This window comes from Panthera onca, chromosome A2, assembly GCF_046562875.1.
Source record: "Panthera onca isolate mPanOnc1 chromosome A2, mPanOnc1 haplotype 2, whole genome shotgun sequence".
NCBI classification, from domain to species: domain Eukaryota; kingdom Metazoa; phylum Chordata; class Mammalia; order Carnivora; family Felidae; genus Panthera; species Panthera onca.
Window position 1 is genome coordinate 54,949,320 of NC_138340.1, and position 25,288 is coordinate 54,974,607.

At 47.0% G+C, this 25,288-nt stretch overlaps 1 protein-coding gene across 2 annotated transcripts in view; it reads right to left on the reverse strand.

Annotated features, from left to right (window-relative positions):
- FGD5 (FYVE, RhoGEF and PH domain containing 5) overlaps window positions 1-25,288 on the reverse strand; it is a 121,713-nt gene that overhangs the window by 93,285 nt on the left and 3,140 nt on the right. For both annotated transcript variants that reach the window (XM_060631846.3, XM_060631845.3), the window contains exon 2: window positions 16,081-18,721. In XM_060631846.3, coding sequence (XP_060487829.1) covers window positions 16,081-18,721 — 2,641 coding nt within the window. The remainder of the gene's footprint in view (window positions 1-16,080; window positions 18,722-25,288) is intronic.

The following is a 25,288-nucleotide window of genomic DNA, read 5'->3' on the forward strand; positions in this document are numbered from 1 at the left end:
CAGTTGACTCCTCGTCATATTTCAGGACTGAGCGGGAGTCCCATTTCTTAGAGGTCTTTTCCAGCCACAGATAGGTCAGAACACCTGTTAGAAGCTCTGCACTTCTTTAGAGCACTCACACAGTTGAATTTAAATAACTGACCATGCAATTAGGCATTTCATGTCAACCTGCCTTGCCTGTCGTCCTGTTGTCCCAGGACCCAGAGCACTGATGGGGCTTGGGGAGAATCTGTGCAAAGTCCTATTTGGTTGGGGTGTGCCCCTGAGATAACACATTGTCTTTCAGCCTCCAGAATACATCCACTTGTTTAACAAACTTTTGTTAAGGGGCACCTGGGTGGCTCAGTCGGTTAAGCGTCTGACTTTGGCTCAGGTCAAGATCTCACAGTTCCTGAGTCCCCATGATTCCCCAGAGTCTGCAGGTTGGGCTCTGTGCTGTCAGCTCAGAGCTGGAGCCTGCTTCGGATTCTGTGTCTCCCTCTCTCTCTGACCCTCCCCCCACTCGCACTCTGTTTCTCTCTCTTTCTCTCATTCTCAAAAATAAATAAACATAATTTATTTTTAAAAAACCAAACAAACTTCTGTTTAGCATCACCTGGGCATCAGGCCCTGTGCCAAGTGCCAGGGACACATGGATGAGCTGTAGGTGTGCAGCCCTGGAGGGGTTCACAGTGGGGTAAGGGAGACAGTTACACAAATAACACAGGTGAGCAGATTATACACAGAGGTACAAAGGAGAAAGTGGTCAATCGTGGGGTGAGGAGGTCAGCAAGGTAATGCTTACCTGCTGGGGTCTGAAGAACACAAAGGAGACTTTCTCTTCCAGAATACTTTTCCAAACATTTAACACAGTATCTAAACTTCCATCAATGGCATGCCCTTCCTCCTTTGCCCTCAATGTCCTCCTATTCACCATTTCCCTATGCATTTATGAGGGTGGCAGCTTAGGTAGTGGAAAGAGGAAATGAGGAACCAAGTCCCCTGTCTGGGTCCAGTTTTCTCCTCTGAAAGGTGATAGGCTCAGGGGTGTCTTGAACCTCCCTCCTCAACACTGGTACAGGGCGGGGTCAAAGAAAGACCAGAAGTTGGGACAAAGGCTATAGCACACAAACATGCCTTCACTACAGTGCTGCTAGCTGGCCTTGGATGGAGACCTCAGGGCCTCCCAGAGTTTGAGACTGGGTTTGGGAAGAGGGAATGTGGGAAGGGAGTAGGAAGGTGAAAGGGGAAGGGCCTCCTCATCCCAGAGGTTGAGCAGCACCCTAAACCGTGGACCCTTCTAAGCCACAGACTCACTCCATGGCTCTGAACCTCGCCTTGACCTCTGACCTCAGGCCAGCAAGGCAACTTGGGTTTGAACCAGGGACCTCCCTGAAAACCAGATGTAGCATCTACAAGGGGCGTCCTGGAAGGGGAGCAAGGGCACAGAACAATCCCTAGCTGCATTACATCACCCCAAGAGCAGCTCCAGGTGTGGACTGGAACCTGCCACATCCTGACTCCAGGTCACTCCTGGGACCCACGTTTGCTCACCTCAATTCCTCACGGAACACATAGCTCTGTAGCGGATACCCCGCTAGCTGGCTATGTGAGCTTGGACAAAACCTGGAGCCTCCAGTTCCTGTTTTGCTCTTTATCACCCCTTCCTTGGTATTTTCCAAACCCTCAGTCTTAGAGGGAGCGAGCCTGTCCTCCTGTCCTTCCTCAGATCCCCTCTTCATAGCAGGTACAATCATAATAATATCTACAATTACATCCATTAAGAACCTCCTTCATGCCAAGCCCCGCACCAAGCACTTGGCATGGGTTACTCTTACCCATTAGATACCCATCACAATCTTATGCCCATTTTACAGTTGAGGACACTGAGACACACCCAAGGAGAACAGCTTACCCAGGGCATCACAAAGAAAGTAACTCTGCCTGGCTACCTACAGGTCTTTGCTTGCCTACTCCACATGGTGGTTGTTGGGAGAATCAACGGAGCTAACAGTCATGGAAAAGCTTTGTAAACTGTAAAGTGCATTGAACAGTTACGGTGGCCACATCAAGGTTTCATAACTTTCTGGGTTTTCTATCCCAGCTTCTGGCCCACAAAAGGAATCTCCAGGACAGCTTCTCTGACGGGGGCTCGGCCAGCCCCTTTGCACCTACGCATGGCAGGGTGACACCCTGCCTCCAAAGGTGGGGCAACTCCTGCCAGGACCAGGCACTGCTCAGTGGGGCTGGAACCTGCCTCCTTGTGCCCCACCGTGGGTCCTGACTCTGTGCTCTAGGTTCTCGGACCCTGTCTGTGTCCTCTGCCACATGATGTCTTGGAGCCTCAGTTTTCTCACCTGTAAAATAGGGCTGATAATCAACGAGCTAACACATATAAAGTAGTGGGGTGCACATATGCATATGAAATATTTGTAGACCGTGGAATTTGCAGAGTGTTGCTTCTTTTCCCCATTCATGTCTTTAATTTCACTTCCATTCTTATACACAGAATGTGAGGTTACTATAATCCAAGAATTTAAGATCCACTAGTTATATATCTCTAAACTACTGCTTTTTTAAAAATATTTATTTTATGTATTTTGAGAGAGTACAAGAGAGAACACATGTGTGTGCAGGGGAGGGGCAGAGAGAGAGAGAGAGAGAGAGAGAGAGAGAGAGAGAGAGATCCCAAGCAGGCTCCACACTGTCAGCGCAGAGCCAGATGTGGGGCTCAGGGCTCACATCTCAAGAACCAGGAGATCATGACCTGAACCGAAATCAAGAGTTGGATGCTTAACACTGACTGAGCCACCCAGGTGCCCTACCCTAAACTACTTCTTAACCTGCCACACCTTCTCCCCCTCAACCGAACAAAAGGCCTGTTTTTGAAAGATGGGAAGAAACCATTTTTCCACCTCCCCTAATATGTCTGGCACAGGGTTCTGTAAACCACTGACTACATTATTGGTGAAAAAGACTTATAAATATGTATATCCAACAGATCACACTTATTAAAAGAAGACTGCCCAGATCGTATGAGATGAGGTGGGGTTTCAAAGCGTTCCTTAGAAATCCTGGACTCCTGTGGGCAAGGATTCACAAAAGTTTGCTTCCCATTTCATGGACACAGATATTGCTACAGTGTTAACAACAACAGCTAAAAGTATTTTGAGCACCTAAAAGACACCCAGGCCCCCGCTACATTCCTTGCGAGTATTAACTCATTTAAACCTCACAACAATTTCTTATAGTAGGTAGTGTCATCTTCCCTGTTTTTACAGATAAGGTGGGTAAAGCACAGAATGATTAAGTAATCAGTCTAAGGACACACAGCTAGAAACTGGCAGAGCTGAGATCTGAACCCAACCATCTTCTCTAGAACACAGGCTCTCAACCCCTATGATACACGCCTTTGTATAATCATCACCCTCATTAGTCTGTAAGAGCAACAATGCAATCCATAACTCCCAACTTCCAAGTTGGAAGATGTCTCTTCCATCATGATGTCCATGAAGACGTTTCTTTATCATGATGATCTCGTTAACTAGCTTCATATGAAGTATTGAAAATTTGAACTTATGAAAGAGAATTATAATAACAAACTCTTGCCTTCTTTGTTGGAGTTCCAAGTAAGATTTCATCTGAAAAAGGATCCTGCTACAACAAAGAGTTTGAAAACCACTGAGATTAAATGTGTGAGGGAACCCCCAAGAAGCACAGAATAACCAACCTTCCCATCCGCTTCACTACAGCTGGGCCCTTGGCTCCAGGGAGGAGGACTTCTGCCCTCTCCTGAGGCAGGCCAGAGCCCAGGAGCTACTGCATCTCCCCGTGCCACCTTTCAGCAGGTGAGCCTTTCAGTACCTCAGAGGATTCAGATGTGGTGGGAAAGGGGCATGAAAAGCATGTTTCCTTGTACCAGGAGACCGCTTCTGGAATTGGTTCCAGAGCTGATATTGAGTCTTCTATAGTATTCTGGGGCCTCTCCAAACTGGGGACCTGGATACTTTTCAGAGGCTACTTAGACAGTCCCTATAGCAGCCCACCTGCTTCCTTAGAACTCTAATCTTCCCAACCAAAAACAATCCCAAGAGTTCAGATTTCCCGGCCTGTACGAATTACAACAACCTCATGACAGATTCTGTTATCCTTTCCACTTGTGCTAATTACAGACGATGATGGAGAGCTCACTACCTCATAGGAACCCCCACTGCACATATCTCTCAGTGTAAGAAAGTGTCATCATAACAAGAGAACAGAACTTAAGATCTCTGTAAGGCAGGATTTGTATCTCTGTGTGTGTGTGTGTGTGTGTGTGTGTGTGTGTGTGTTATTTTCTTAATTAAAATCATGCAAGCGAGCCTGAAATTTCAAGTTCTTGGGTCATGCCTTGACCTGGAGAAACTTCTCTTGGACTCCAGACCAAACTCAAGCACAAAGAGAATGGGTCTGTTTACATAGAGACCAGCCACATCATCCCCAAAAACAATCTCAACACTGAGACATTCATCTTGCAGGAAAACAGCCAAAGACACAGGCTTCTCCAAGACAGGGAAACACTACAATTCTCAGGGGCAAGTTCAGAATTCTCCAGCACACAGCTCAGCGGCTGCCTTCACCTCTTGGAGGCTGGACAATCTTGGGGCAGTCTCAAGGAGCCAGATGAAATGCATTAACTCATCACTCAGAAATTATTATGAGATTTTTGTCCTGTTGACCTGGAGTACCGTGAGCACAGATGATAAATGCCCCAAGGGCCCTCCTGAGCTCTGCCAGGAGATCTAAGGAAGCGTTAACCTCCTGCATAATATCATCCCTTTGATTATTACTATACTAGTGTGTGCTGTTCTCTCTATATATAGTTTTTACATCATCCCCTGGCCATGTGTCTCTAAGCAAGTGGACAGTCATCATAAGCTGCCCAGTTTGAATGCCTATAATAAGGACATTTCCGTTCTGAAGATTCATATTCCATTGTGTGTCCTCACCTTTGACAGATGGAGGGCCAACTCCAATTGGGAAATTCTCAATGGGGGTGAACCAGAAAGAGGGAAGAAGCCATACCTAGAGCTACCTTCCTTCCCGTCCTAGCTCTGTCACTTAACTGGCTTACTCATCATGTCACCACCCTGAACCTCAGTTTCCTTTTCTACTAAAAAAAGTAAACCTGGGTAACTCCTGACAAAGGGACTTTCAGCAAATTAAATGAAGTGATGCACATAAAGTGAGAAAGCACCTCACAGAAGACGTGACAGTGTGGGGGTTGCAAACTGCCTAGGTTAAAATTCTGGCTCTGCTGTGACCTTGGGCACTTGACTTACTATACCTTAGATGTCTCATCTGCTGAGTATATATTTTTTAAAGTACCTGTGTGGCAGGGTGGTGTTTGGGATTAACTGAGTTGATGTACATAAGGGTCTAAGACAGTGCCTGGTTTAGAGTGAACATGCAGGAAAGTCCCATGTGCTGTGGGCACAGCAGTGTATGTCCACTCCAGCTCCCAGCAGCAAAGCACAAGACTGACAGCGTCCTTTTTTAGTACCTGACAACGCCCTTGTACATGCACCAGCCCTAACGCCACAGGATAACTCAGAGAGGAAGGGACCATCATACCACATGAACAGGTGAAGAAACTGAGGCTCAGATCAGATGACAAGGTAAGGGACAGAGGCAGACTGGAACTCATTCTGTCTTCCTGACAAGCCATGCTGCCTTTGTGGTTCTGTCATCTGTGCTGCCTAACTGCCATCAACCACCCTGAGAAACCCTGTGCTGGGGAGTTCCAGAGCAGTGGAAGAGCTGGTTTATCTTTCTCTCAGTGACTGCAGTAGCTGTACTTAGAGGCCATCACACTACAGAGGCTGAAGAAGCTAGGTCCCTCTGCCATGCCTCAGTCTCTTGACCCTGAGATACTTTACTGTGGTGGCTTCTTTTCCTCTGTTCTACCCCACACATCTGACAATCACTGTGCTAGAGCAACAGTTAATCAAGTCACTCTCTTGCTCTAAAACCTTCAATAGCTCTGTATGGCTCACACATTATATCTTCACGTAGGAAGGACAAGTCCAAATGCAGCACATTCATTTTTAAGAACCGTCTCCTGGGGTGCCTGGATGGCTCAGTCGGTTAAGCGTCCGACTTCAGCTCAGGTCATGATCTCACGGTCCGTGAGTTCGAGCCCCGTGTCGGGCTCTGGGCTGATGGCTCAGAGCCTGGAGGCTGTTTCCGATTCTGTGTCTCCCTCTCTTTCTGCCCCTCCCCCGTTCATGCTCTGTCTCTCTCTGTCCCAAAAATAAATAAACATTAAAAAAAAAAAAAAAAAAGAACCGCCTCCCCCAGCCTTATCACCTGTACCCTTCCTCTAGTGTGGCTGGGCCAGTCCCCTCTCAGCTCCCTGGGCCACCACAGTCTTCTGTAAAGAACACTCAGATGGGGAACTCAGAACTGCTAGTTCCGAGCAGTTTCAGAGCAGTCACAGGTGGGAGAGACATCTGAGACACAGATGCTCAAAATTCACATAGCCAGGGGCAGAGCCGGGACCTAAATTCAAACCTGTGTTATACTTTCAGAACTATCCTGAACAGCAAATACTCTTTGCTATAATTTTCAAATTATTTAGTGATCTGACCCTAAATGTCCAAATCCTATGAAATGGTCTGAAGAGTTCAGATAATTCAAACATTTTTAGATCTTGACATTTCTCTCCACTGGTGTCTCATTAAAGTAAAATCTAAGTCTTTTACAAAGGCCCCTGCCTATCCCACCCCCAACACTCCCCCTGTTTTGTTATGCAATCCAGACATGCTGGCCTCCCCACAAACCCTACAAGGGTCCTCCAGCCTCAAGGCCATTGTCCCTTCTGTTTCCTCTGCCTGGAATGCCCTTCCCCCATGGTGGTTTGACCATCATTCAGGTTTCACTCAAATATCACCTCCTCAGAGAGGCCTTCTTTGACCATCCTAAAACATCCCTTCCACCAGTCACTTTCTGTCACATTGCTGTTCCCCCCCCCCCCCCACACACACACATACACAAAATCTCATCAGGAAAGAATGATGTAGTTATCTATGATTATCTTGTTTACTTCTCAGTCTGTTCACTGTCTGCCTCTCCCTAATAGAAGACCAAGTCTGCCAGAGCAGGGACCTTATCTGTCTGCTCCCTACTCTATCTAAATAGAGCACAGCCTAGCACGTAGTAGGCACTTGATTTCTTCACTTACTGAGGAGCTGCATGAAATACATAGATAATTTTCTTCTTCTGCTGCATCCAATGCGTGATAAGCTCATCCCCCAACCACGGTGGGGGTGGGGTGGGGTGGGGAGAATAAGGTCTAATATCTCAAGCACCACCCAAACTCAGGCTGGAACAAAGACTCCCCTCCTCTTCTGGGGCTCAGCTGGTCAAGAAGACCGGCTGCTGACATTTCACCAAAGAACTTGTGCAACAAGACTGTCTTCTATTAGTGAGAATTATTTTCACGCCTCCCACAGGGGGAAACCCTGATTTTATGAAGGTAAAACCACATTGTGATTAACACTTAATCAAGATTTCGTCTGTATTATAGTTCTGCAAGGGAAAAAAAAATGGTTGGGGGCCTTAATATCATGCTAGTAAATGTTACAATAAGTGTGTTTCTGACACGATTTTCTTATTAGGGTCCTTACCCGTAAATTTTATTGCATTTAATTAAAAATTATTGCTAAAAGAAACAGCTGCAGATGGTCTTATTTTAAGTCAGAAAATTAAAAACTGAATATTCTCATCAGTCAATTTCAACAAGAAGCACAGCCGCATGCATTCGGAATGTGATGGTTTTGAGATTATAATAATTTTTATGGCATTTCCAGGTCCTTTCAATGAAACTTAATGAAAGCTCTGCATGAGTTCATTTGTCAAAAACATAATAATAATAGGAAGGCTCCCAGCTTACAGGCAGATATAAAGATACCCATGAACCACGGCTGGGATGTGCCAAAAACCCAGGCATGCAGCCCTCAGCACCAATGGAATTAGTCAGCGGGAGGTTTAGATGCAGTTCTGCAGTGCACCCACCCGAGGATTTACAGTTGAGTCTGTAAATCACCTTTGTATCACAATGACGCGTGTATTTGCTGCTGCAGCACTGTCTATGGTTGTGAAAAATAAAAAGTCAGGTTTCACTCTCTCAGGGAATCACTTCTGCAAAATATTTACTGCATTCTAAGGATGGTGAACAGGCACTGGGAGCCAGGGAGGAGAGAGGGAGGGCTCTCATGCTAGATTTTGTGCTGGGTTTCAGCGTTCTGGCTGCAGTCGCTGTCCTTGGTCTGGACTGCCTGTACAATTACCTCTCCCGGCTTTATTACTCAGCTTGTATCCTTTAACTTTTAAGGACTGAATTCTTATTGCTTCTTGCTTGCCTTTTGCCGGAAATATTTAATTTATTTGGGCCCAGACAGGCTGTAACAATCAAATAAAAGGACGAGGAAAGCCAAGGCAGCCCCAAGCTAGCCCTGGAGTTGGTCAGCACCGGACAAGCGGGTGGCTGTCTTCACCGTGGAACCCCACTCCCTGCTTTCCTGATGCTACGGCTCTGGCCTGGTCTTCATGTTCTCTGGAGGGCACCGCTGCAGTGGCCTCTTGACTAGTCTCCCTGCTTCCGTTTTCTTCATCTCCTCCACTTCACCGTGCCAACAGAGCGTCTGTGCCAATGCGGCATCTCCACTGTGGCCCTGCCCTGCCGAAAACCTGCCACGGTTGCCCTACTGCCCATGGGTAATACGCTCACTCATCAAGTTGATATTCAAAGGACTTTTTCGCTAGGTCGCAACTGCCTCCCCAACTGTATCACAAAGATGTGTACACTGAGGTCCATCTGAGTACTTCATGGTCCTTTCTAACCCCCAGACTCATGCACATGCTTGTGTTCCTCCTGGACTATTTGTCTCCCTCACAAACTCCTATTCCTCTGCCAATACCCACTTCAAGTTTCTCCCAGATGGTCCAGGCTTCCTACACCCCTCCTCCAGAACAGGATGGGCTTCCAGCAAAACCTTTATCACATGGTTTCTAATGGCCTCTATCAGTCTCTCTCTCCAGGTGGTGGTGGGAACCTATAGTACCTAAAATAGTAGCGGACATTTAGTAGATGCTGAACGAATGTTAGCAGAGGGACTGATCAACAGGCCAAGCTGGGGGCAACATTCTACTACAAGAACCAGAAATCAGAAAAACACAGTGTTCGAGCTTCATCCTTAGTCTTTCAACCCAATCTCCTCCATATATTATTCCCCATGCCTACAGATGATGTGAGCTGTTTTCCAGAATAAAGAGATCAAAGCACTCCTAAACCAAGATTAAACCATGTTCATTGCAGCTTTACCTGCTAAAACCACAGGCCTGTGTTTCTCCACATGTCCTCACATCTCTCTCCTATCTCCATGTGTCAAGACCCTACCTTTCCATCAGTGCCCATGAAGCCATCCTGCCCTCCCCTGGACTTCTACCCTTTGGATCCTGAGCATTTTCTACCTTGCACTCCAGGGACTTGGGTGTAAGTCCTCTTGCTATCCTTCACTGTAAGTCCACTGAGGCCAGTGATGGTACCTGGTCCATCTCTGTCCATATTTCACTTGGCACAGTTCCTCAAGAATCACTCATTTCTCAAATGGTCATCATCAGCCAAAATACTGAATTACCTGGATGCTCCCACTCCTTATCCTCACACAAATGTTGTATAATATGGCTAACCCACAAACCCTTGAACATGCAATTCAAGCTGCATTCCAACAATGAACAGCTCTATAAGGACCCCCAGGCTGGGAGAAGAGAGCCCTGAAAGGCTGGACCTTAGACCTTCCAGAACTCTCCCTAGAAGGCATGAGCACTCATGAGCTGCTGCTCCCAGGTGGGCCGAATCATCTGAAGCCCCCCGAACAACCCGTACAACCCAAACAGATGGCCTGCTCCACACCCAGAGTTCCTGGTTGCTCTAGGGGCACAGTGAGCTACACAAGGGCAAGCGTCTCCCACTATGGCCCTGAGGGAGGGCAAGATGTCTGAATAGCTCATTAGCAAGTTCCAGGAAAGCTTGTAAGCCTTCTTGATGAGCTCCCAACAGAGCAGCAAACTCACCACCCATCAGAAAATAAAGGAAAGTGTCATTCCACTTTTCCTCGAGCCCTCTAGACCAATAAACAAAGCCAACATTTTGGTGGTGGCTGTGCTAGCTTGTCTTCTGCAAAGGAGACACTACAGCTGTCGGATAAAGACAACTAGAAAACGTGGCATTTTTTCACTACAGGAAACAAGAGGTAGTGGAAAGAGTACTGGATTCAGAAAGACATGGGGCGCCTGGGTGGCTCAGTTGGTTAAACGTCCGACTTAGGCTCAGGTCATGATCTCTCAGTTTGTGGGTTTGAGCCCTGTGTCATGCTCTGTGCTGACAACTCAGAGCCTGGAATCTGCTTGAGATTCTGTGTCTCCCTCTCTCTCTGCCCCTCCCCTACTCATGCTCTGTCTCTCTGTTTCTCGAAAACAAATATACATCAAAAAAATAGAAAAAAAAAGAGACTTGGGGGGCACCTAGGTGGCTCAGTTGGTTGAGCGTCCGACTTCGGCTCAGGTCATGATCTCACAGTTTGTGAGTTCAAGCCCCGTGTCAGGCTCTGTGCTGACAGCTCAGAGCCTGGAGCCTGCTTCGGATTCTGTGTCTCCCTGTCTCTCTGCCCCTCCCATGCTCATGCTCTGTCTCTCTCTGTCTCTCAATAATAAACATTAAATTAAAAAAAAAAAAAGAGAGAGACTTGGGTTCAGATTTTAGTTTGGCCACTTACTACCTGTGCAACAGGGGATAGTTTATAGCACTTCAGTGGGCCTCAGTTTTCTCAGTTGGAGATGAATGTATCTAACTAATTGTGAATTACAAGTGAAATAACAGCTATGTCAGAGTCACAGAGATAGGCATTTCTACTATGAGCACGGAATTATAAAAATTCTGGTCCTGCCGTCCTTGGTATAAGAGGCTGCTAATGACTCCAAACCATTATCGCTTGGGCTGTTGTCTGTAGCCCTGACCCCAGCCCAAGAGGAAGTCAGAGGTAATGCTGACACCACACCCCACAGCTGAAGCTCGCAAGTGGTGTCCTGAACACTGAGTCAAACTCATGCAGAAGAACCTCCATGTGGGAGACAGAGTCAGAGACATCCCCACAGTGAAAGGGACCGGATTCGCTACCCACACCTCTAGAATCAAATTCAAATCCTGCATCCACCACTATGTGACCCTGACCATGTCACTGAATAACAGCTAATATTTACTTATCATTTCACTATGTACAACATTAACTCATTCAGGTTTAACAATGTTATAAGGCAGGGACTATTCTCATTGCCTATTACAGATAAACCAAGGTGCAGAGAGGTGAGTACCTTGTCCCAGGTCACACAGACAGTAAGGGGTGGAGTACTGACTGAAACTCCAGGCAGCCTGCCTAAAGTCCACATGCTTAGCCACTGTGCTCTCCCTGGGGTCCAGGGTCGTCATCTGTAAACATAAAAAGCCACCATAAATGCATCAAGAACAATATGTGGACTGATCACAACAGCTAGAGAGAACAGAGAAAGAAAAAGATGAGAAAAAGCCAGTGTGGCAACACATTAATGGTAAATCTAGGTGGTGGGAAAACAAACATTCACTGTATCTTTCAATTCTTCTGTAAGTTTGAAAATGTTAATAATGAAATGGGGAAAAGGAGCATCAGGGATCCATGTTGATGTATAATGCTGAATGATTAAAATAGATTCATCATCATGCAAAAAACAAATATACAATTATGGGAATTTAAATGAGACACTAAGGGGGCGCCTGGGTGGCTCAGTTGGCTGAGCATCCGACTTTGGCTCAGGTCATGATCTCACGGTCTGTGAGTTCGAGCCCTGCTTCGGGCTCTGTGCTGACAGCTCAGAGCCTGGAGCCTGCTTCAGATTCTGTGTCTCCCTCTCTCTCTGCCCCTCCCCCACTCATGTTTCTCTCTCTCTCTCTCTGTCTCAAAAATAAGTAAACATTAAAAAATTAAAAAAAAAATAAATGAGACACTTAGGGGGTGCCTGAGTGGCTCAGAAATGACACGTCCGACTCTTGATTTCAGCTCAGGTCATGATTCCAGAGCTGTGGGATTGAGCCCTGCGTCAAGCTCTGCCTTGGGCATGGAGCCTGCTTAAGATTCTCTCTCTCTCTCTCTCTCTCTCTCTCTCTCTCTCTCTCTCTCCCCTCTCCCTCAGCTCACACTTGCACTCTCTCTAATAAAATAAAATAAAATAAAATAAAATAAAATAAAATAAAATAAAAGTGAGGCACTTAGGACAAACCAGTCTATGTAGTATTTTGCATCAAATGGGTATTTATTAAGTGTATACAAAGCACTTAGCACTGTGTTGCTGAAGACAGGTGCTTAATAAATGAGAATTCTGTGATTCTTGTGAAGCTCAAAATCACCAACTCGCATGGAATTATAAAACCCCTCATCATCAACATACATTTACTTATTTTGTTTGTTTGGTTTTTTTAAACATGCATTTATTAAGCTCCTAGCATAGAACCAACGTACTGAGGGGCCATGGAATACTCAGAAGTAAAGACGAGGCTCCCCCATCAAAGAGCACTGACTGAAGACATAGAACAGCCTATTTGGAAAGTAGGACTTTTCTGGACTAGATCTCTGGTCCATTTTTTCTTTTTCACAAGGGTCAATTCGGGGGCGGGGGGGGACAAAAAAAAGAATGTTCTGGGGATACACTTTAAACTAAAAGATGATGGAAATGTTGTATACCATGGGGAAAATGTACATAAGTAACAATGTATACAGTTTTATTTTACAAGACAGAAAACTGCTAATAAGATTATTGTGGCTCCTAAAACGTTATTATCTGGGTCTATAAATCTCAGTGGAAGTTGCCACATAGAAGAAACTTTATAATCATCCATTAGACCCTGAGCTGCTACTCTGGTTTAGGGTTCTCTAAGGGCCTTCTGAATTCTATTATATACTCTACATGTTTCTTGAAGGGAGGTACTTTTAGCGGAAAAAGGACTTGGATTTAAATAACAGTGAATCACACCATGAGAGAGACAGAGTTATTCCCTTTTCAGTCCTTCTGAATCCTTCTGACTATGCCAAGGAGAAAGTCTCTGTGTGGTGCCAGGATGTCTTTAACACCTCTCCCTGTTTAACAAAGGGACCAGGCTTCCAGCTCCAGCCTTGGCAAGTCACAACCTCAAGCTAGAATTTACCCGTTAATTTCCTTTCCTTAGTATCTTATTTGTACAATTGCCTTCTATTTATGGCAGCCAATAGTGTTTTTCCATTTCCCAACAGTGACATAAAATTTCCTTTCTAAATATTTTTAAAGTAAAAAAGACTGATTGAAAGAAAAACTGTAAGTGGTAGTATAGGTGGTGTAACAGAAACAGCACAAGTGGCACAGGAAAGGCAAACAGTTGAGAAACACAGACCTGCTCCAATCTTACCATTTTACAGATGAGCAAACTGTGGCCTAGCCTTCTCCAAGACCCCACAGCAAGTCAGTGACTGAGCAGGCTTTGAACTCACATCTCCCAAAGGACTGCCCTGCACCCTTTCAGGGCTGTTGATATTTATTTTGGCTTCTCCCCCTGATCCTCGCACTGAAGCAAGGTGTGGGGCAAGACAAGGAGCAGAAGGAGGAGGAACTGCCTCCCCACCTTCTCACCCCTTCCTGTCCTGCTCAACCTGAAGCACACCCCTGGGCACGCCTCTCAGATAGCAACACTCCAGCCACTCAATTCTCAAAGCCCCTGTTCAGGCAAAGATGCACTAGGACCCCACCCCCATGGCAGTCCCCCGTGCCTCTCGACTTGAGGTGTCTGAAACATCCCTTGCCCAGACCTGTTCCAGCTCAAAGCGAGGATTTTTCTCCCCCTTTGCTTCTATATGTTTCATGAAGGAAAACAGGAGAAAGCTTTGCTCACTGATTGATGTCCAAGAGGATGTGGTTCCTGCATGGGAGATTTATCCTGGTGAGTTTGGCCTTCAGTGAAATAGCATCAGAAGATAAGGTAGCACTGACATTTTCTTGGGTATTTTTCCCTTATTGTCGTGTTAACTTGGGTGAAGGGACCTTTTTTGGTTTCTGGACAAAGTACAGATCAAGGCAACAGGGACTCTGCATATGGCCAAGCAAACTGTGCACTGGGCAACCCTGGGGGAGTAGAATGTGAATGTGGCCCTGGAGCTGTGCAGTGCACAGCCTGCACAATCAGATCTGGCATCCCTTAGTTGTAATTCACTAAGAATGCCCGAACCAGGTGTCAGGACATCTGAGTCCTAGCACTGATTTTTCCACTAAATTGCTGAGCTATCTTATCTTAGGTAAATCCCTTTCCCTCTCTGTGCCTCAGTTTCTTCCTCTGTAACAGGACCAAGTGTTGTCTGAAGTTCCCTCCCAGCTGTAAAATTCAGTGATTCTACAGAAGCAGACTTCGATTTCTGAAGGGATGTCATACAAAAGAGGAAATGAACTCACTTGCCTAGCTTGAGAGGGGAGAGCCAGCATGAGTGGGGTAGGGATATTAGGAGACAGCTTTTGCCTCAGTCAGAAAGGAAAATTTAATCAGGATACCTAGCAACAGATGAGGCAACCCTGGGAGGTGGTGAGTTCCCGGTGGCTTGAGGAATTCAAGTACAGACTGGGTCAGAGAAAGGCCTGCTAGAGTGGGAGCCTTGACCATCTGCCCTTTGAGGTCCTTTCTAGCAGGGAGATTTTGGTTTCAGAGCTTGGTTCTATTTTCATTAACGCTAGGAGGCACTCAGCTAGGTCTGGATCTTCTCAAACCCTGCTGATAACTATTAATGCAATGAACTGGTCGGCTGTGTAGCTCTCACCCTCTTAGAGTTTGCACACGTCCACACTCTCCAAATTAAACTCAGTCCCTCCAGCAGTGTTAGTGTTTACCCTTGCCCCAGCAAACAAACCTTTTCATTCTGGAAAGAACTAATTAACAGCCTCACCCAGACTTGGGGGAGAGAGAAGATGCAGCCAGGGTGGGGGAACCATGTAAAAAACTCAGGAGAATAAACCATACAAACACTGCTAGCATCTACACTCCAGCGACAGCTCAGGCTAATTGCAAATCATCTTATCTATTCATTACTGCAGGCGCCCTGGGAACTCCTAGCAGCAGCAGCAGCAGCTGTGTGGGACTGGGTGAAGTCACTGCACACGAGGGGTCAGAATCAGGATGTCCTTTAAAATCACCGCCATTTTCGCTTTTATTAATTCCGATCAGGCGCTCCCAAAGAGAGTAAATGGTTGAAGCTGAATTGCATTGCCTTTAAGTTGCGTCCACAAGGTACACGGAACAGCAAGATTTGGCAGTTATCCACGTGGGATGTTCAATAAGGGCATTCAGTCAGTCTTGGAAAGGTGGGGTCAGAAAATCCCCACTGTTGTCAATAATTTCAGTGTTTCACTTTTACTTCCGAGGTGAATGAGTCCAAAAAAAAAAAAAATCAGCTTGGATATACCTCTTAAAAGGCTTCTATTCAGAAATTTAGCTCAGGGCGCCCTTAGCTCTTTAAACAATTTAAATAGATTGTCTTTTCTAGTTCCCTTGAATAGAGTGTATATTTACACAGTAAAAGGGTATCAATCTCAATTCAGGGTATTTTCCTGATGGTGAAAGATATTTAGTTTGGCAAGGTTCCAGAACCTTCTCTCTTGGTGACTTTCCTGGAGGGGACCAGCAAACCCATCATTCCCATCTACATGAGAAATGTCTCTCAAATAATGGAAACACAAATGCTGACATTTACACTGTATTTGGCATTTTAGACAATACTTTCACACAGACGATCAACTCTGATCTTCTCAAACACTCTGCTGCAAGGTAGCATGAACCCCATTTCGCAGCCACAGTTAACTGAGGCTCAGAGAGGTAAAGCCACTCACCCCAATTCACACAGCTAGAAATAAATAGAGCCTGAGGCTAAAAAGCAAGTCCATCCAGTCCCCTAAACCTAAGCGCCTGCCTCCTGGCAGTTACACTCACCCAACGACAAAGAAAATGTAACTTCACAGTACCTTTCTGCATCTTGGTCTGCACTCTGCTGTTTGCTCTCAAAGGCGTTGAAGCTGCTCATGTCCACGTAGCCGTCGTTTTCATTTGCTGTGGACAGGGCTCTGCTCTGATCTTCAAACAGCTTCGTAAATGTCCCAGCCCTCGCAGGCCTCCGGGGCGGAATCTGGATATTTTCATAGTCCGAGTTCATGGCTGGAATGTTCTCATAGTCTGAAGTGTCGGCGTTAGGGAACGAGATGGACCGCGGCTTGGTCAGGGGCAAGGGCAGAAAGGGGGGCCGAGAGCGGTCTTCGAAGGACTCTACTCTGGACACGGTCCTGCTGAAGGGGACACCTTTCCTCTTGCCATCCCTGTAGAAGATGAGGGAGGAGGGCGATTCGGAAGCCCGGAGCTTGCCAGTCCGAGCCTTAAGCTGCGGGGAGTTGCTGAGGCTCCTGCGGTCGATTTCCAGAAGCCTGGCAGGCCCATGATAGCTGGATTCTGAAGAGGACCTGGAAGAAGACACATTGACATCCACGTGCACTTTGTTCTCGGACTTCTTTTTAAACGTCAGCGCCAGGAACCGCTTGAAGGATGACTTCTTCTTCTTGGTATACTTGTCCGGGGGCTCGCTCTCGATCAGCAGGGAGGGAGAGCTCTTTGTGATGGGCTTTTTGGTGATGCAGGCCAGGTCGAAAGGGGGCGGGATGTCAACCACAGAAGAGGGTGTTGAGGTGCCACTGGATGGGAGATGGTTCCTCTGGGAGAAGCTCCCAGAGGAGCCGATCACACAGGGCAGAGAAAGGTTGTCATCTTTCCTTTTGATCCTATGGTCGTCCAAGCCAGATGCCTCCGACTCCCGGTACAAGGAGACGGGAATCTCTCGGCCTTCCACGGAGAACGATCGGGGGTACAAAGTGAAGGCTCTGGGCTTTGCTGGCAAGGCCCTGCTGGCTTCCAGTGGTTTCCCCTCCAACGACAGAACTGTCTTTCTCGCCTCCTTGGTGGCACCTCTAATGCCAATGGCTGATGAGCCAGCTTCTGGTCCGGTTTCTTCTGGGACGGTTTCTGGGACATAGCCAGCCACCTTCCCGGAGTGGGGCCTGGCCCTCGTGATGATGTTCTTCCTGTCGAGGGGGACCAGGCCTCCCTCAGCATCGGAGTTCATTTCTTCTTTCATGCCATAACCACTCAGCGTGTCACATGCAGCCTGTGTCTCCGGCTTCTCTCCTTCCCCAGGGTCAGCCTCATGCTCCAGGTCAACTCCCATCTCATAGGGGTTGGTGAGCGCATCGTCCCCAGCATCCTCATCCTCTGGCATAACCACTACCTCAGGGACAGAGGGGCCCTCCCCAGAGACACAGGAAGCTCCAACAACGGGGCCCTGCTCTGCACATTCTCCTGACTGTGGTTCCTGCTTGGACTCTAAGCCTTTTGCTGACTTGGAAAAAGAAGAGCAGCTCTCGCTACAGAAAGAGGTGCTCTCGGTCGGAAAGAACTCGTAGGGACTTCCCGAGAGTGACGTCACAAAGTCATCCACACCATCACTCTCGAAAGGAATGATCTGGCAGCTCTCCTCGGCAGGTTCGTCCTGCACCAGGTCTCTGCCTTCTCGGGGGTCTTCTCCCACCTCCTGGGTGACGGCTGCCATTTCTTCTTGGCCAGTTTTCTCATTTTGGTCCTGTGGTTCATCCTGGTCATCATGGTCATCTTCACACTCACACTCCTCAGAGATTTCAGGGCTACCAGTGGTTGTCTCTGCCTCCTGGACACCCACAGCCAAGTCCTCATTCTCTGTGGGTTCCTTGCTGGCATCGTCAGCGTCCCCATCAGAGGGCCTGTCGGAATCCACACATTCTTCTGGAGCCCCTGGTTCTGTGTTGGTGGAGCCTTCCCCACCACCCTCCTCTGCCTCCCTGGGTGTCCCAAGGGGCCCAGGCTCCTCGCTGGGAGTTTCCGGACCCTCTAAATCAACGTGAGTGAGAATGATGTCATCGCTTGGGAGGACTGCCTCTCCGTCCCAAGGTCCCCTGTCCTCCAGGTTGTATACGTTGTGCTCTTCCACTCGCTTCTCCTCCTCCTCACTTGTCAATGTCTGCTCCTCTGCCCCAGGGTCACAGGCACCATCCTCTGCCTCCACGTTCTCAGGAGTGGGGGCCCCGCCTCCATCAGCCTCTCTACTCAGCACCACTTCAGCTGGAGCAGCTCCCAGCCCCTCCGGGTCACTCTCCTCGCCTTCCTCCCTGCACTCCTCTTCCCCCGTGGCATCTGGAGGCGCCATGGCAGCACTCTCTGCAGAGCAGCTGCTGTCCCTGGGTTCGTCCTCTTTCGGCGGAGCCCTGGGGACCACGATGTAATCCTCGTCAGCCTCAGATTCCGAGCACTCCAAGTTGGACTGGCGCTCTTCGTAAGTCCCCCTGTCAACACAGAGCACCTTCCCGTTGCTGCATTTGTTCAAGCTGTTGATCACGTACACGCTGGCTCTCCACTCACTGGGGGTCGCCAGCCTGGGCTTAGGGGCAATGGGGGGTTTCGGCCCCCTAGACATGGAGTTGGGACTGGGAAGGCTATCGGGCCGGGGTGATGAAGGGAATTTGGGTGCTGTCACTGGTGTGAGGGGACTGGCAGTCTTTGGCTTGGGAGCAACTGGTGGTTTTGGTGAATCTAAAGGATAAAAATAGAGAAAAGAAGGAGAAAAAGTACAGTTAACCCTTATTTCCATTCAGAGTCTCCAACTTACCATTTTGAAGAGAACACTGAAGATAGTTTCCCAACCTATGTGAGCCCAATCTGCTATATTCTGTATTAGGTTTATGCCCTCCACCATCATTTTTAAGACCCCTTGACCTCCACTGATAATTGATTCTGTAAACAAAGTAAATAGATCTTTCTTCTATACATAGTCCAGCTACTCAATGAACTCAATGAAATACTCCTCAAATACAGGTGTCCAGATCATTGTAATCATTCATCCAACAACTACGTATTACATGCTTTCTAGGGGCTCCTGGGTGGCTCAGTCATTTGAGCATCCAACTTCAGCTCAGGTCAGGATCTCAGAGTTTGTGCCTGTGAGCCCTGCATTGGGCTCTCTGCTGTCAGCACGGAGCCCACTTTGGATCCTCTGTCCCTGTCTCTGCCCCTCCCTTACTCGCACTTTCTCTCTCTCTCTCAAAAATAAACAAACATTAAAAAAAATTCTTTCTAGGTGCCAGGCACTCATGAGACAATGCTGAACTTGACGGTCATCATCTCTGCCACCCACATGGAGCCTACATTCATCCTACACTTAATTCATTGGATACCTACTATCTATACGCATAGCACCATACATAGGAAGGTCTTCTAGAATCAAGACGAAAAGAATACCTCTGCTGAGTACTTGCCATTGAGTCAGGGAGACAAAACGAACAGAACCAACTGGAGGACAGAGCTGCAGACCTTTGGAATATTATGATTGAATAGCCATTATCTCATTCCTTCAAGAATGATACACCAAAGGTCTGTGAAGGTCTGTGACAGTGATGCATGATTCCTCCTCTAAGGGTCACCTCTGAATTCTACATGCTTCAAGACTGGTGTCTAGCTAACTGCCCTGTGTCTAAATTTCATGGGCATCCAAACTTCATGGGAGAAGCTACATGATATTTTCCAACATGTATATCTGCAAAAACTCTCTTCCCTTGTGGATTTGGGGGATCTACCTGACCATGTCAGAATAAAGGATGTGGGTACAAACTGTACATCCAACAGGAGTCAGAGAAGAAGAGTTACCATGATGAAGGAAGACCCTCCTGTGGTAGGTGAAATTTAAGCTGTATTTTGCAGAATGAGAGAGCCCTGGACAAATGCAAAGGTCAAGGGTGTAGCTGCCCACTTCCAAGTTCATCCGTCCTGCCACAAGACTGCTTCAATGCCTTCAAGCCCCTGGCCACACTGTGGGCAGAGTGAGGAATGAAGATTTCCAGGAAGGCAACTCCATCCTGACATCTCAGCTTCAAACACACTGCCTGGCTCCCCACTGCCCATAGATGAAGACACACAAGTCTCCCCTCAAGCCTCGCCCCGCCGCCCAGTGCCATCCCCACTAAGGCCTGGGTTTGATGCAGAGCAACTTCAGAATGCCAGCCTGGCTCATGACAGAAGGGAGATGAAGCAGAGCTCCTAAAGGTCTGTCAGCAAACTCTTCTCCCCATGCATTTGACTTCCAGTTAAACCCTTGCAGCACCGTTACCCTGTCATCTGTAGTCCAGGGGTAGCTGGCGGAGATGCAACATGAGCCACGTTTATCATCACATATGTAATTTTTATTTTTCTCACAGCCACATTAAAAAGTAAAAACAAGTTCGAGCCCCGCGTCAGGCTCTGTGCTGACAGCTCAGAGCCTGGAGCCTGTTTCAGATTCTGTGTCTCCCTCTCTCTGACCCTCCCCCGTTCATGCTCTGTCTCTCTCTGTCTCAAAAATAAAAAAAAAATTAAAAAAAAAATTAAAAAAAAATTAAAATAAAAAAAGTAAAAACAAGGGGGCACCTGGGTGGCTCAGTTAAGCATCCAACTCTTTTTTTTTGTTTATTTTATTTTATTTTTTTGAGAAAGAGATAGAAAGCAAGCAGGAAAGGGGAAGAAGGAGGGAGAGAGAGAGAGAGAGAGAGAAAGGAAGACAGAGAATCCCATACAGGCTCCACACTGTCAGCACAGAGCCCCATGTGGGGCTCATACTCATGAACCATGAGATCATGACCTGAACTGAGACCAAGAGTTGGATGCTTAACAGACTGAGCCATCCAGTCGCCCCAACTTCCAAGTCTTGATTTCAGCTCAGGTCTTGATCTCAGGGTAGTGAGAGCACAGTGGGCTCTGTGCTGGACATGAAGCCTACTTTAAAAAAAAAAAGAGAGAGAGAAAGATCTGGGACACCTGGGTGGCTCAGTCAGTTTAGTGTCCTACTCAATTTGGGGTCAGGTTACAATCTCACGGTTGTGGGATGGAGCCCCACGTTAGCTCTGCATTGGGTGTGGAGCCTGGTTAAGATTTTCTCTCTCCCTCTCCCTCTGTCTTGCGTGCATGCACACTCTATCAAAGTATATATACCTATATATATATAGATATATATATATAGATATATATATAGATATATATACTTTAAGGATATACATATATATCCTTAAAAAAAGTAAAAAAGAAATGGTGAAATTAATTTTAAATACTTTTTCAACTCAATATATTTGATATATTATCATTTTGGATATCATCAATAAGTCATGTTTGGATCACGTCATCAAAATACAAAATTTATTAAGGAAATATTTGACATTCTTTTTTGTACTAAGTCCTTGAAATCAAATGTGTATTTTACACTTTTCAGCACATCACAATTCACATTAGCCACATTTCAACTGCTCAGTAGCAACATGTGGGTGGTGGCTATGGTGCTGGCCAGCACAGCACTAGCCCGTTGTAACCCATCTCCGTGGGACTGTTCCATTGGCACCTCAAGCCAAAGTCAGTATCTCCCCTAAACTCGCAGAACCATGTAAAATTTAACTGAGGAGGCCCAAAAGGAAATTAAAAAGGCCTGGGGCAGCAAGAATATAGGTGCCCAGGAACCGTGCTCCTGAAAGGGCCTGATTTCAGTCTCTTTAGTTGTACTTTGCACATAAATCTAAGGAACTCAGTGGTCTGGTTTCCCAGTGTACAGCTAATTAGGAGGGGAAGGGATTGGCAGTTAGAACAGGAACCCTGCCAGGTGTAAGATGTGGCAGCTGCCAGCAAGAAAGGGAGAGAAGAGACTCAGCTGTCAAGACCCTAAAGGCTAAAGCACCCACTACACCAACACCCTAACCCACACCTATATTCATCCACATCAACACCGAGGCTAGACACGGGCATCCAGATAATAACCCAGAGTGTTCAAGACATAAGTGGCCCTCCAACTCCTTGTTTCCATAAGCAAATACGTCCTAATTTAGAAAATTATCTGTCCAAATTAGTTAAAACACACACACACACACACACACACACACACACACTACCGCTGCCACCACCACCACCACCACGACCACCAACAAAACCCACCCAACTATGTGGATTTTAAACAGCTAAGCTTTAGCTAACCTGTAACTGTGAAGTAACAGCCTTTGGAGCCTGGCTCATCTGGATTCAAATCCTGGCTTTGCCACTTACAACCTATAAAAGTGAGCTTCAGTTTCCTCATCTGTAAAATGGGTTCAACAGTAACACCTACTCTCAAGAGGTTATGAATATTAAAATATATATAATTTATTAAAAGTGCCCAGCAGTAGGCCTTCAAGTAGGACTAGCCAATAAATAGTAGCAATTGTTATTCTAACAATGTCAGTCTTTGTCTACCACACATCTTCCCCTGGTATAAGCCTTGCTCTACACTGATGTATAATACTAGCTTCAAGTTCCCAACATCAGGTGTCAGGCATTGGCATGAAATTACTCTTTGGGGGTGGGGACTCTCATTTCTCATCCTTAACAGGTGGTATTTCACATGAGCACCGTGAGACTTGACAGAGGGACAGATGGGCCATGAAAAACGACCATCACCTTGGTTGCATCGCCCCCACCCCCACGCCATCCTTCATCCAATCAAGCTATTGATCTGTGGGCGCCGTCTCCTCGAGAAAGGTCACAGTGGGTGTCTGAGGCGTGATCCTGCAAGAAAATGCCTTCCCCACAGGATCCCCTAGGAATGACAAGTATCTAGTGTTCATGTTCTGCTTCCAGTTCTGAGGTTCAAGGTGTTTCACCTGAACCCCCTCTGAAATCAAAGGATGCCAGAATCAGAAAGGCTTTGTCTGACTCCTCAGTAAAAGATAGGGTAACTGAGGCACACAGAGGTGACGCATACTGTTCTCAGCAAGCCCGGAGCAGGGACCAGGGAGAATGTGGGTTTCCTGCCTCCTGGTCCAGTCGCTAGAACCTCTGCCTTCACCCTTTTGCTACTGAGCTTTCTTCTACAGTGGAGACTCAGGGCTCCCAGCTTCTAGTGCGGCAGAGAAAGGTAAAATTCAGAAAACCTGAGGCCAGAGAGACCAGAGACAACTAACCAGGTATGAACTTTACAAAAGGCTGAGTTCAGAACTCAGAAGTACTGACTGGTCATAAGGTTTGTTCTCATCCAATTTCCATTAATCCAATTCCATTGAACAGATATTTATTGACCACCTACTATGTGCTGGGCACCCATCTAGAATCTTTGGACACATCAATAAACAAAACAAAGACCCTGTCCCTCATGAACCTTTATATTCTAGCGGAGGAGATAAGGAATAAAAAGGAGATGTATATGACCTTATTGTATATTAGATGATCATAAACTCTATAGACAAAGATTAGGAGTTAGGTGGGGTTTTGTTTGTTTGTTTTTTCAATTTTAAAGAGTTACTGGGATAGGCCTTATGGAAAGGACGCCAGAGCAAAGATTAGAGAGATGTGAGGGAAGCCAGGACTCAGTTGGTATGTTCAAGGAGGGCCAGAGTGGCCAGAAGGGAGGGACGAGCGAGCAAGCAACGGGGAGGAGCAGGAGATGAGGTCAGAGGGGTCACAGGAAGGGTACAGATTATGCAGGCCCCCCAAGCAGAAGAGGGACGTGCATACTCTTGTTAATGTGCTGAAATAAGCAGAAGTGGTGATGACGGATCCAGGGACATCCAGGCAGGAGATGAGACGGTGGAGGCTTGGACCAGGTTGGCAGCAGTGGGAGTAGTAAGGAGTCAGATTCCAAATATGAAGGTAGAACTGGCAGGATTTGCTGACAGGTTGAATACGGGGTGTAAGGGAAGGAGCAAGGTCAAGGACAACACCGAGGTTTTGAGTCAGAGGAACTGGAAAAATGAAGTTGCCACCAACTGAATTGGGGGAGGCTGTACGTGCTAGGGAGGGAAAGCCAGAATGTTAGTCTGCATGTGTTAAATCTGAGTTACCTAGCACACACACCTAGGTGGAGACAGACAGAAAGTGGACTCCTAGATAGACCAGTCTGGGTTCCAGGGAGAGGTCTGGCTGGAGGTATCCATCACAGGGATGGGATTTAAGGCATGGGCCTGGTGAGATCACCAAGAGAATGAGTGTGAACAAAGAAAAGAGCAGGGCCAAGGAGGGAGCCCTGGCATGAGGAGGAGCCTGGGAAAGACACTGGGGAGGAAGGAAAGAAAATGAAGGCTGTGTGAGAGCTTTAGCTCGGCTCCCTTCCCTCCTTCCTCACAGAAAGGAACCTGATAGAGTGCCTGCCCTCTGTACAAGGTTATCTGGGTCCTAGACCAATCCTGCCTAGAGAAGACCCGCAGAAGAGGCAGCATTGGGGCGCATGTGGAAGGACAGGCAGGATTTTCTTAATCAAAGGAGACGCTGGGTATGCCAGGCAGAGGGAACAGAATATGCAGAGGCCCAGAGTGGTTAGACACAAGCCCTTTGGGAGTATGGTCAAGAGTCCAATCTGGCAGGGATGCAGAATTACAGGATAAATCAGACCTGGGAGTTCCTCCTCCGGGTTAAGTTTCTCTTTCTAACTAGAACCCAGCATGGGTGTGGCTGGTGTGGACCCTCTGCTGCCTCATGAGTCCCTGTGGCTGCTGTGTGAACCTTCCCTTTCTCAGTATCACAAAGCCCAGGGTAATACCCTCTCTGCCCAGGACCTCTTGGCAATTTGCTATGCATGAGCATAACTCAAATGCAGAATAGCCTTTGAGCCAAGATGCCAAGAGTTAAACTGACGGTGGGGAACCACAGTGACAGGAAGAGGAGATTTTTAACAGTTTCTGGTGATAGAAATCATCCCTAGCCAGCCCCCATTACTAGTTTGTATTTTCTCTCTCTATTTTAATTAAATGTCTGTCACTCACACATTCATGCTGCTGCTCCCATGTCAGCTATATAGAGGTTAAATGAGAGGGGGTATTGGGAGGAGCACTGGACTAGGAGTCAGGAGCTCTGATCTCCACTCCTGGCTCTGCCATTAACTGGAGGTGTGACCTTGGGTAAGTCCCTTCCCCTCGCTGGGCCTCAGTTTCTCCATCTGTAGAGTAAGTGCACTGCACCAGTTAGGAAAGTGCCTTCTGCTCTGGCCAACTACAGAGTATTAAATGCATGGCTCTTCTTCTGATGTCTCCTGATATCCCCTTCTTCAATCCCTGAGTCTGTTTCAACAGCAGTTCACTATATTCCCCCTGGAACTCTCATAGCCATATGTTCCAAGAGTAATTA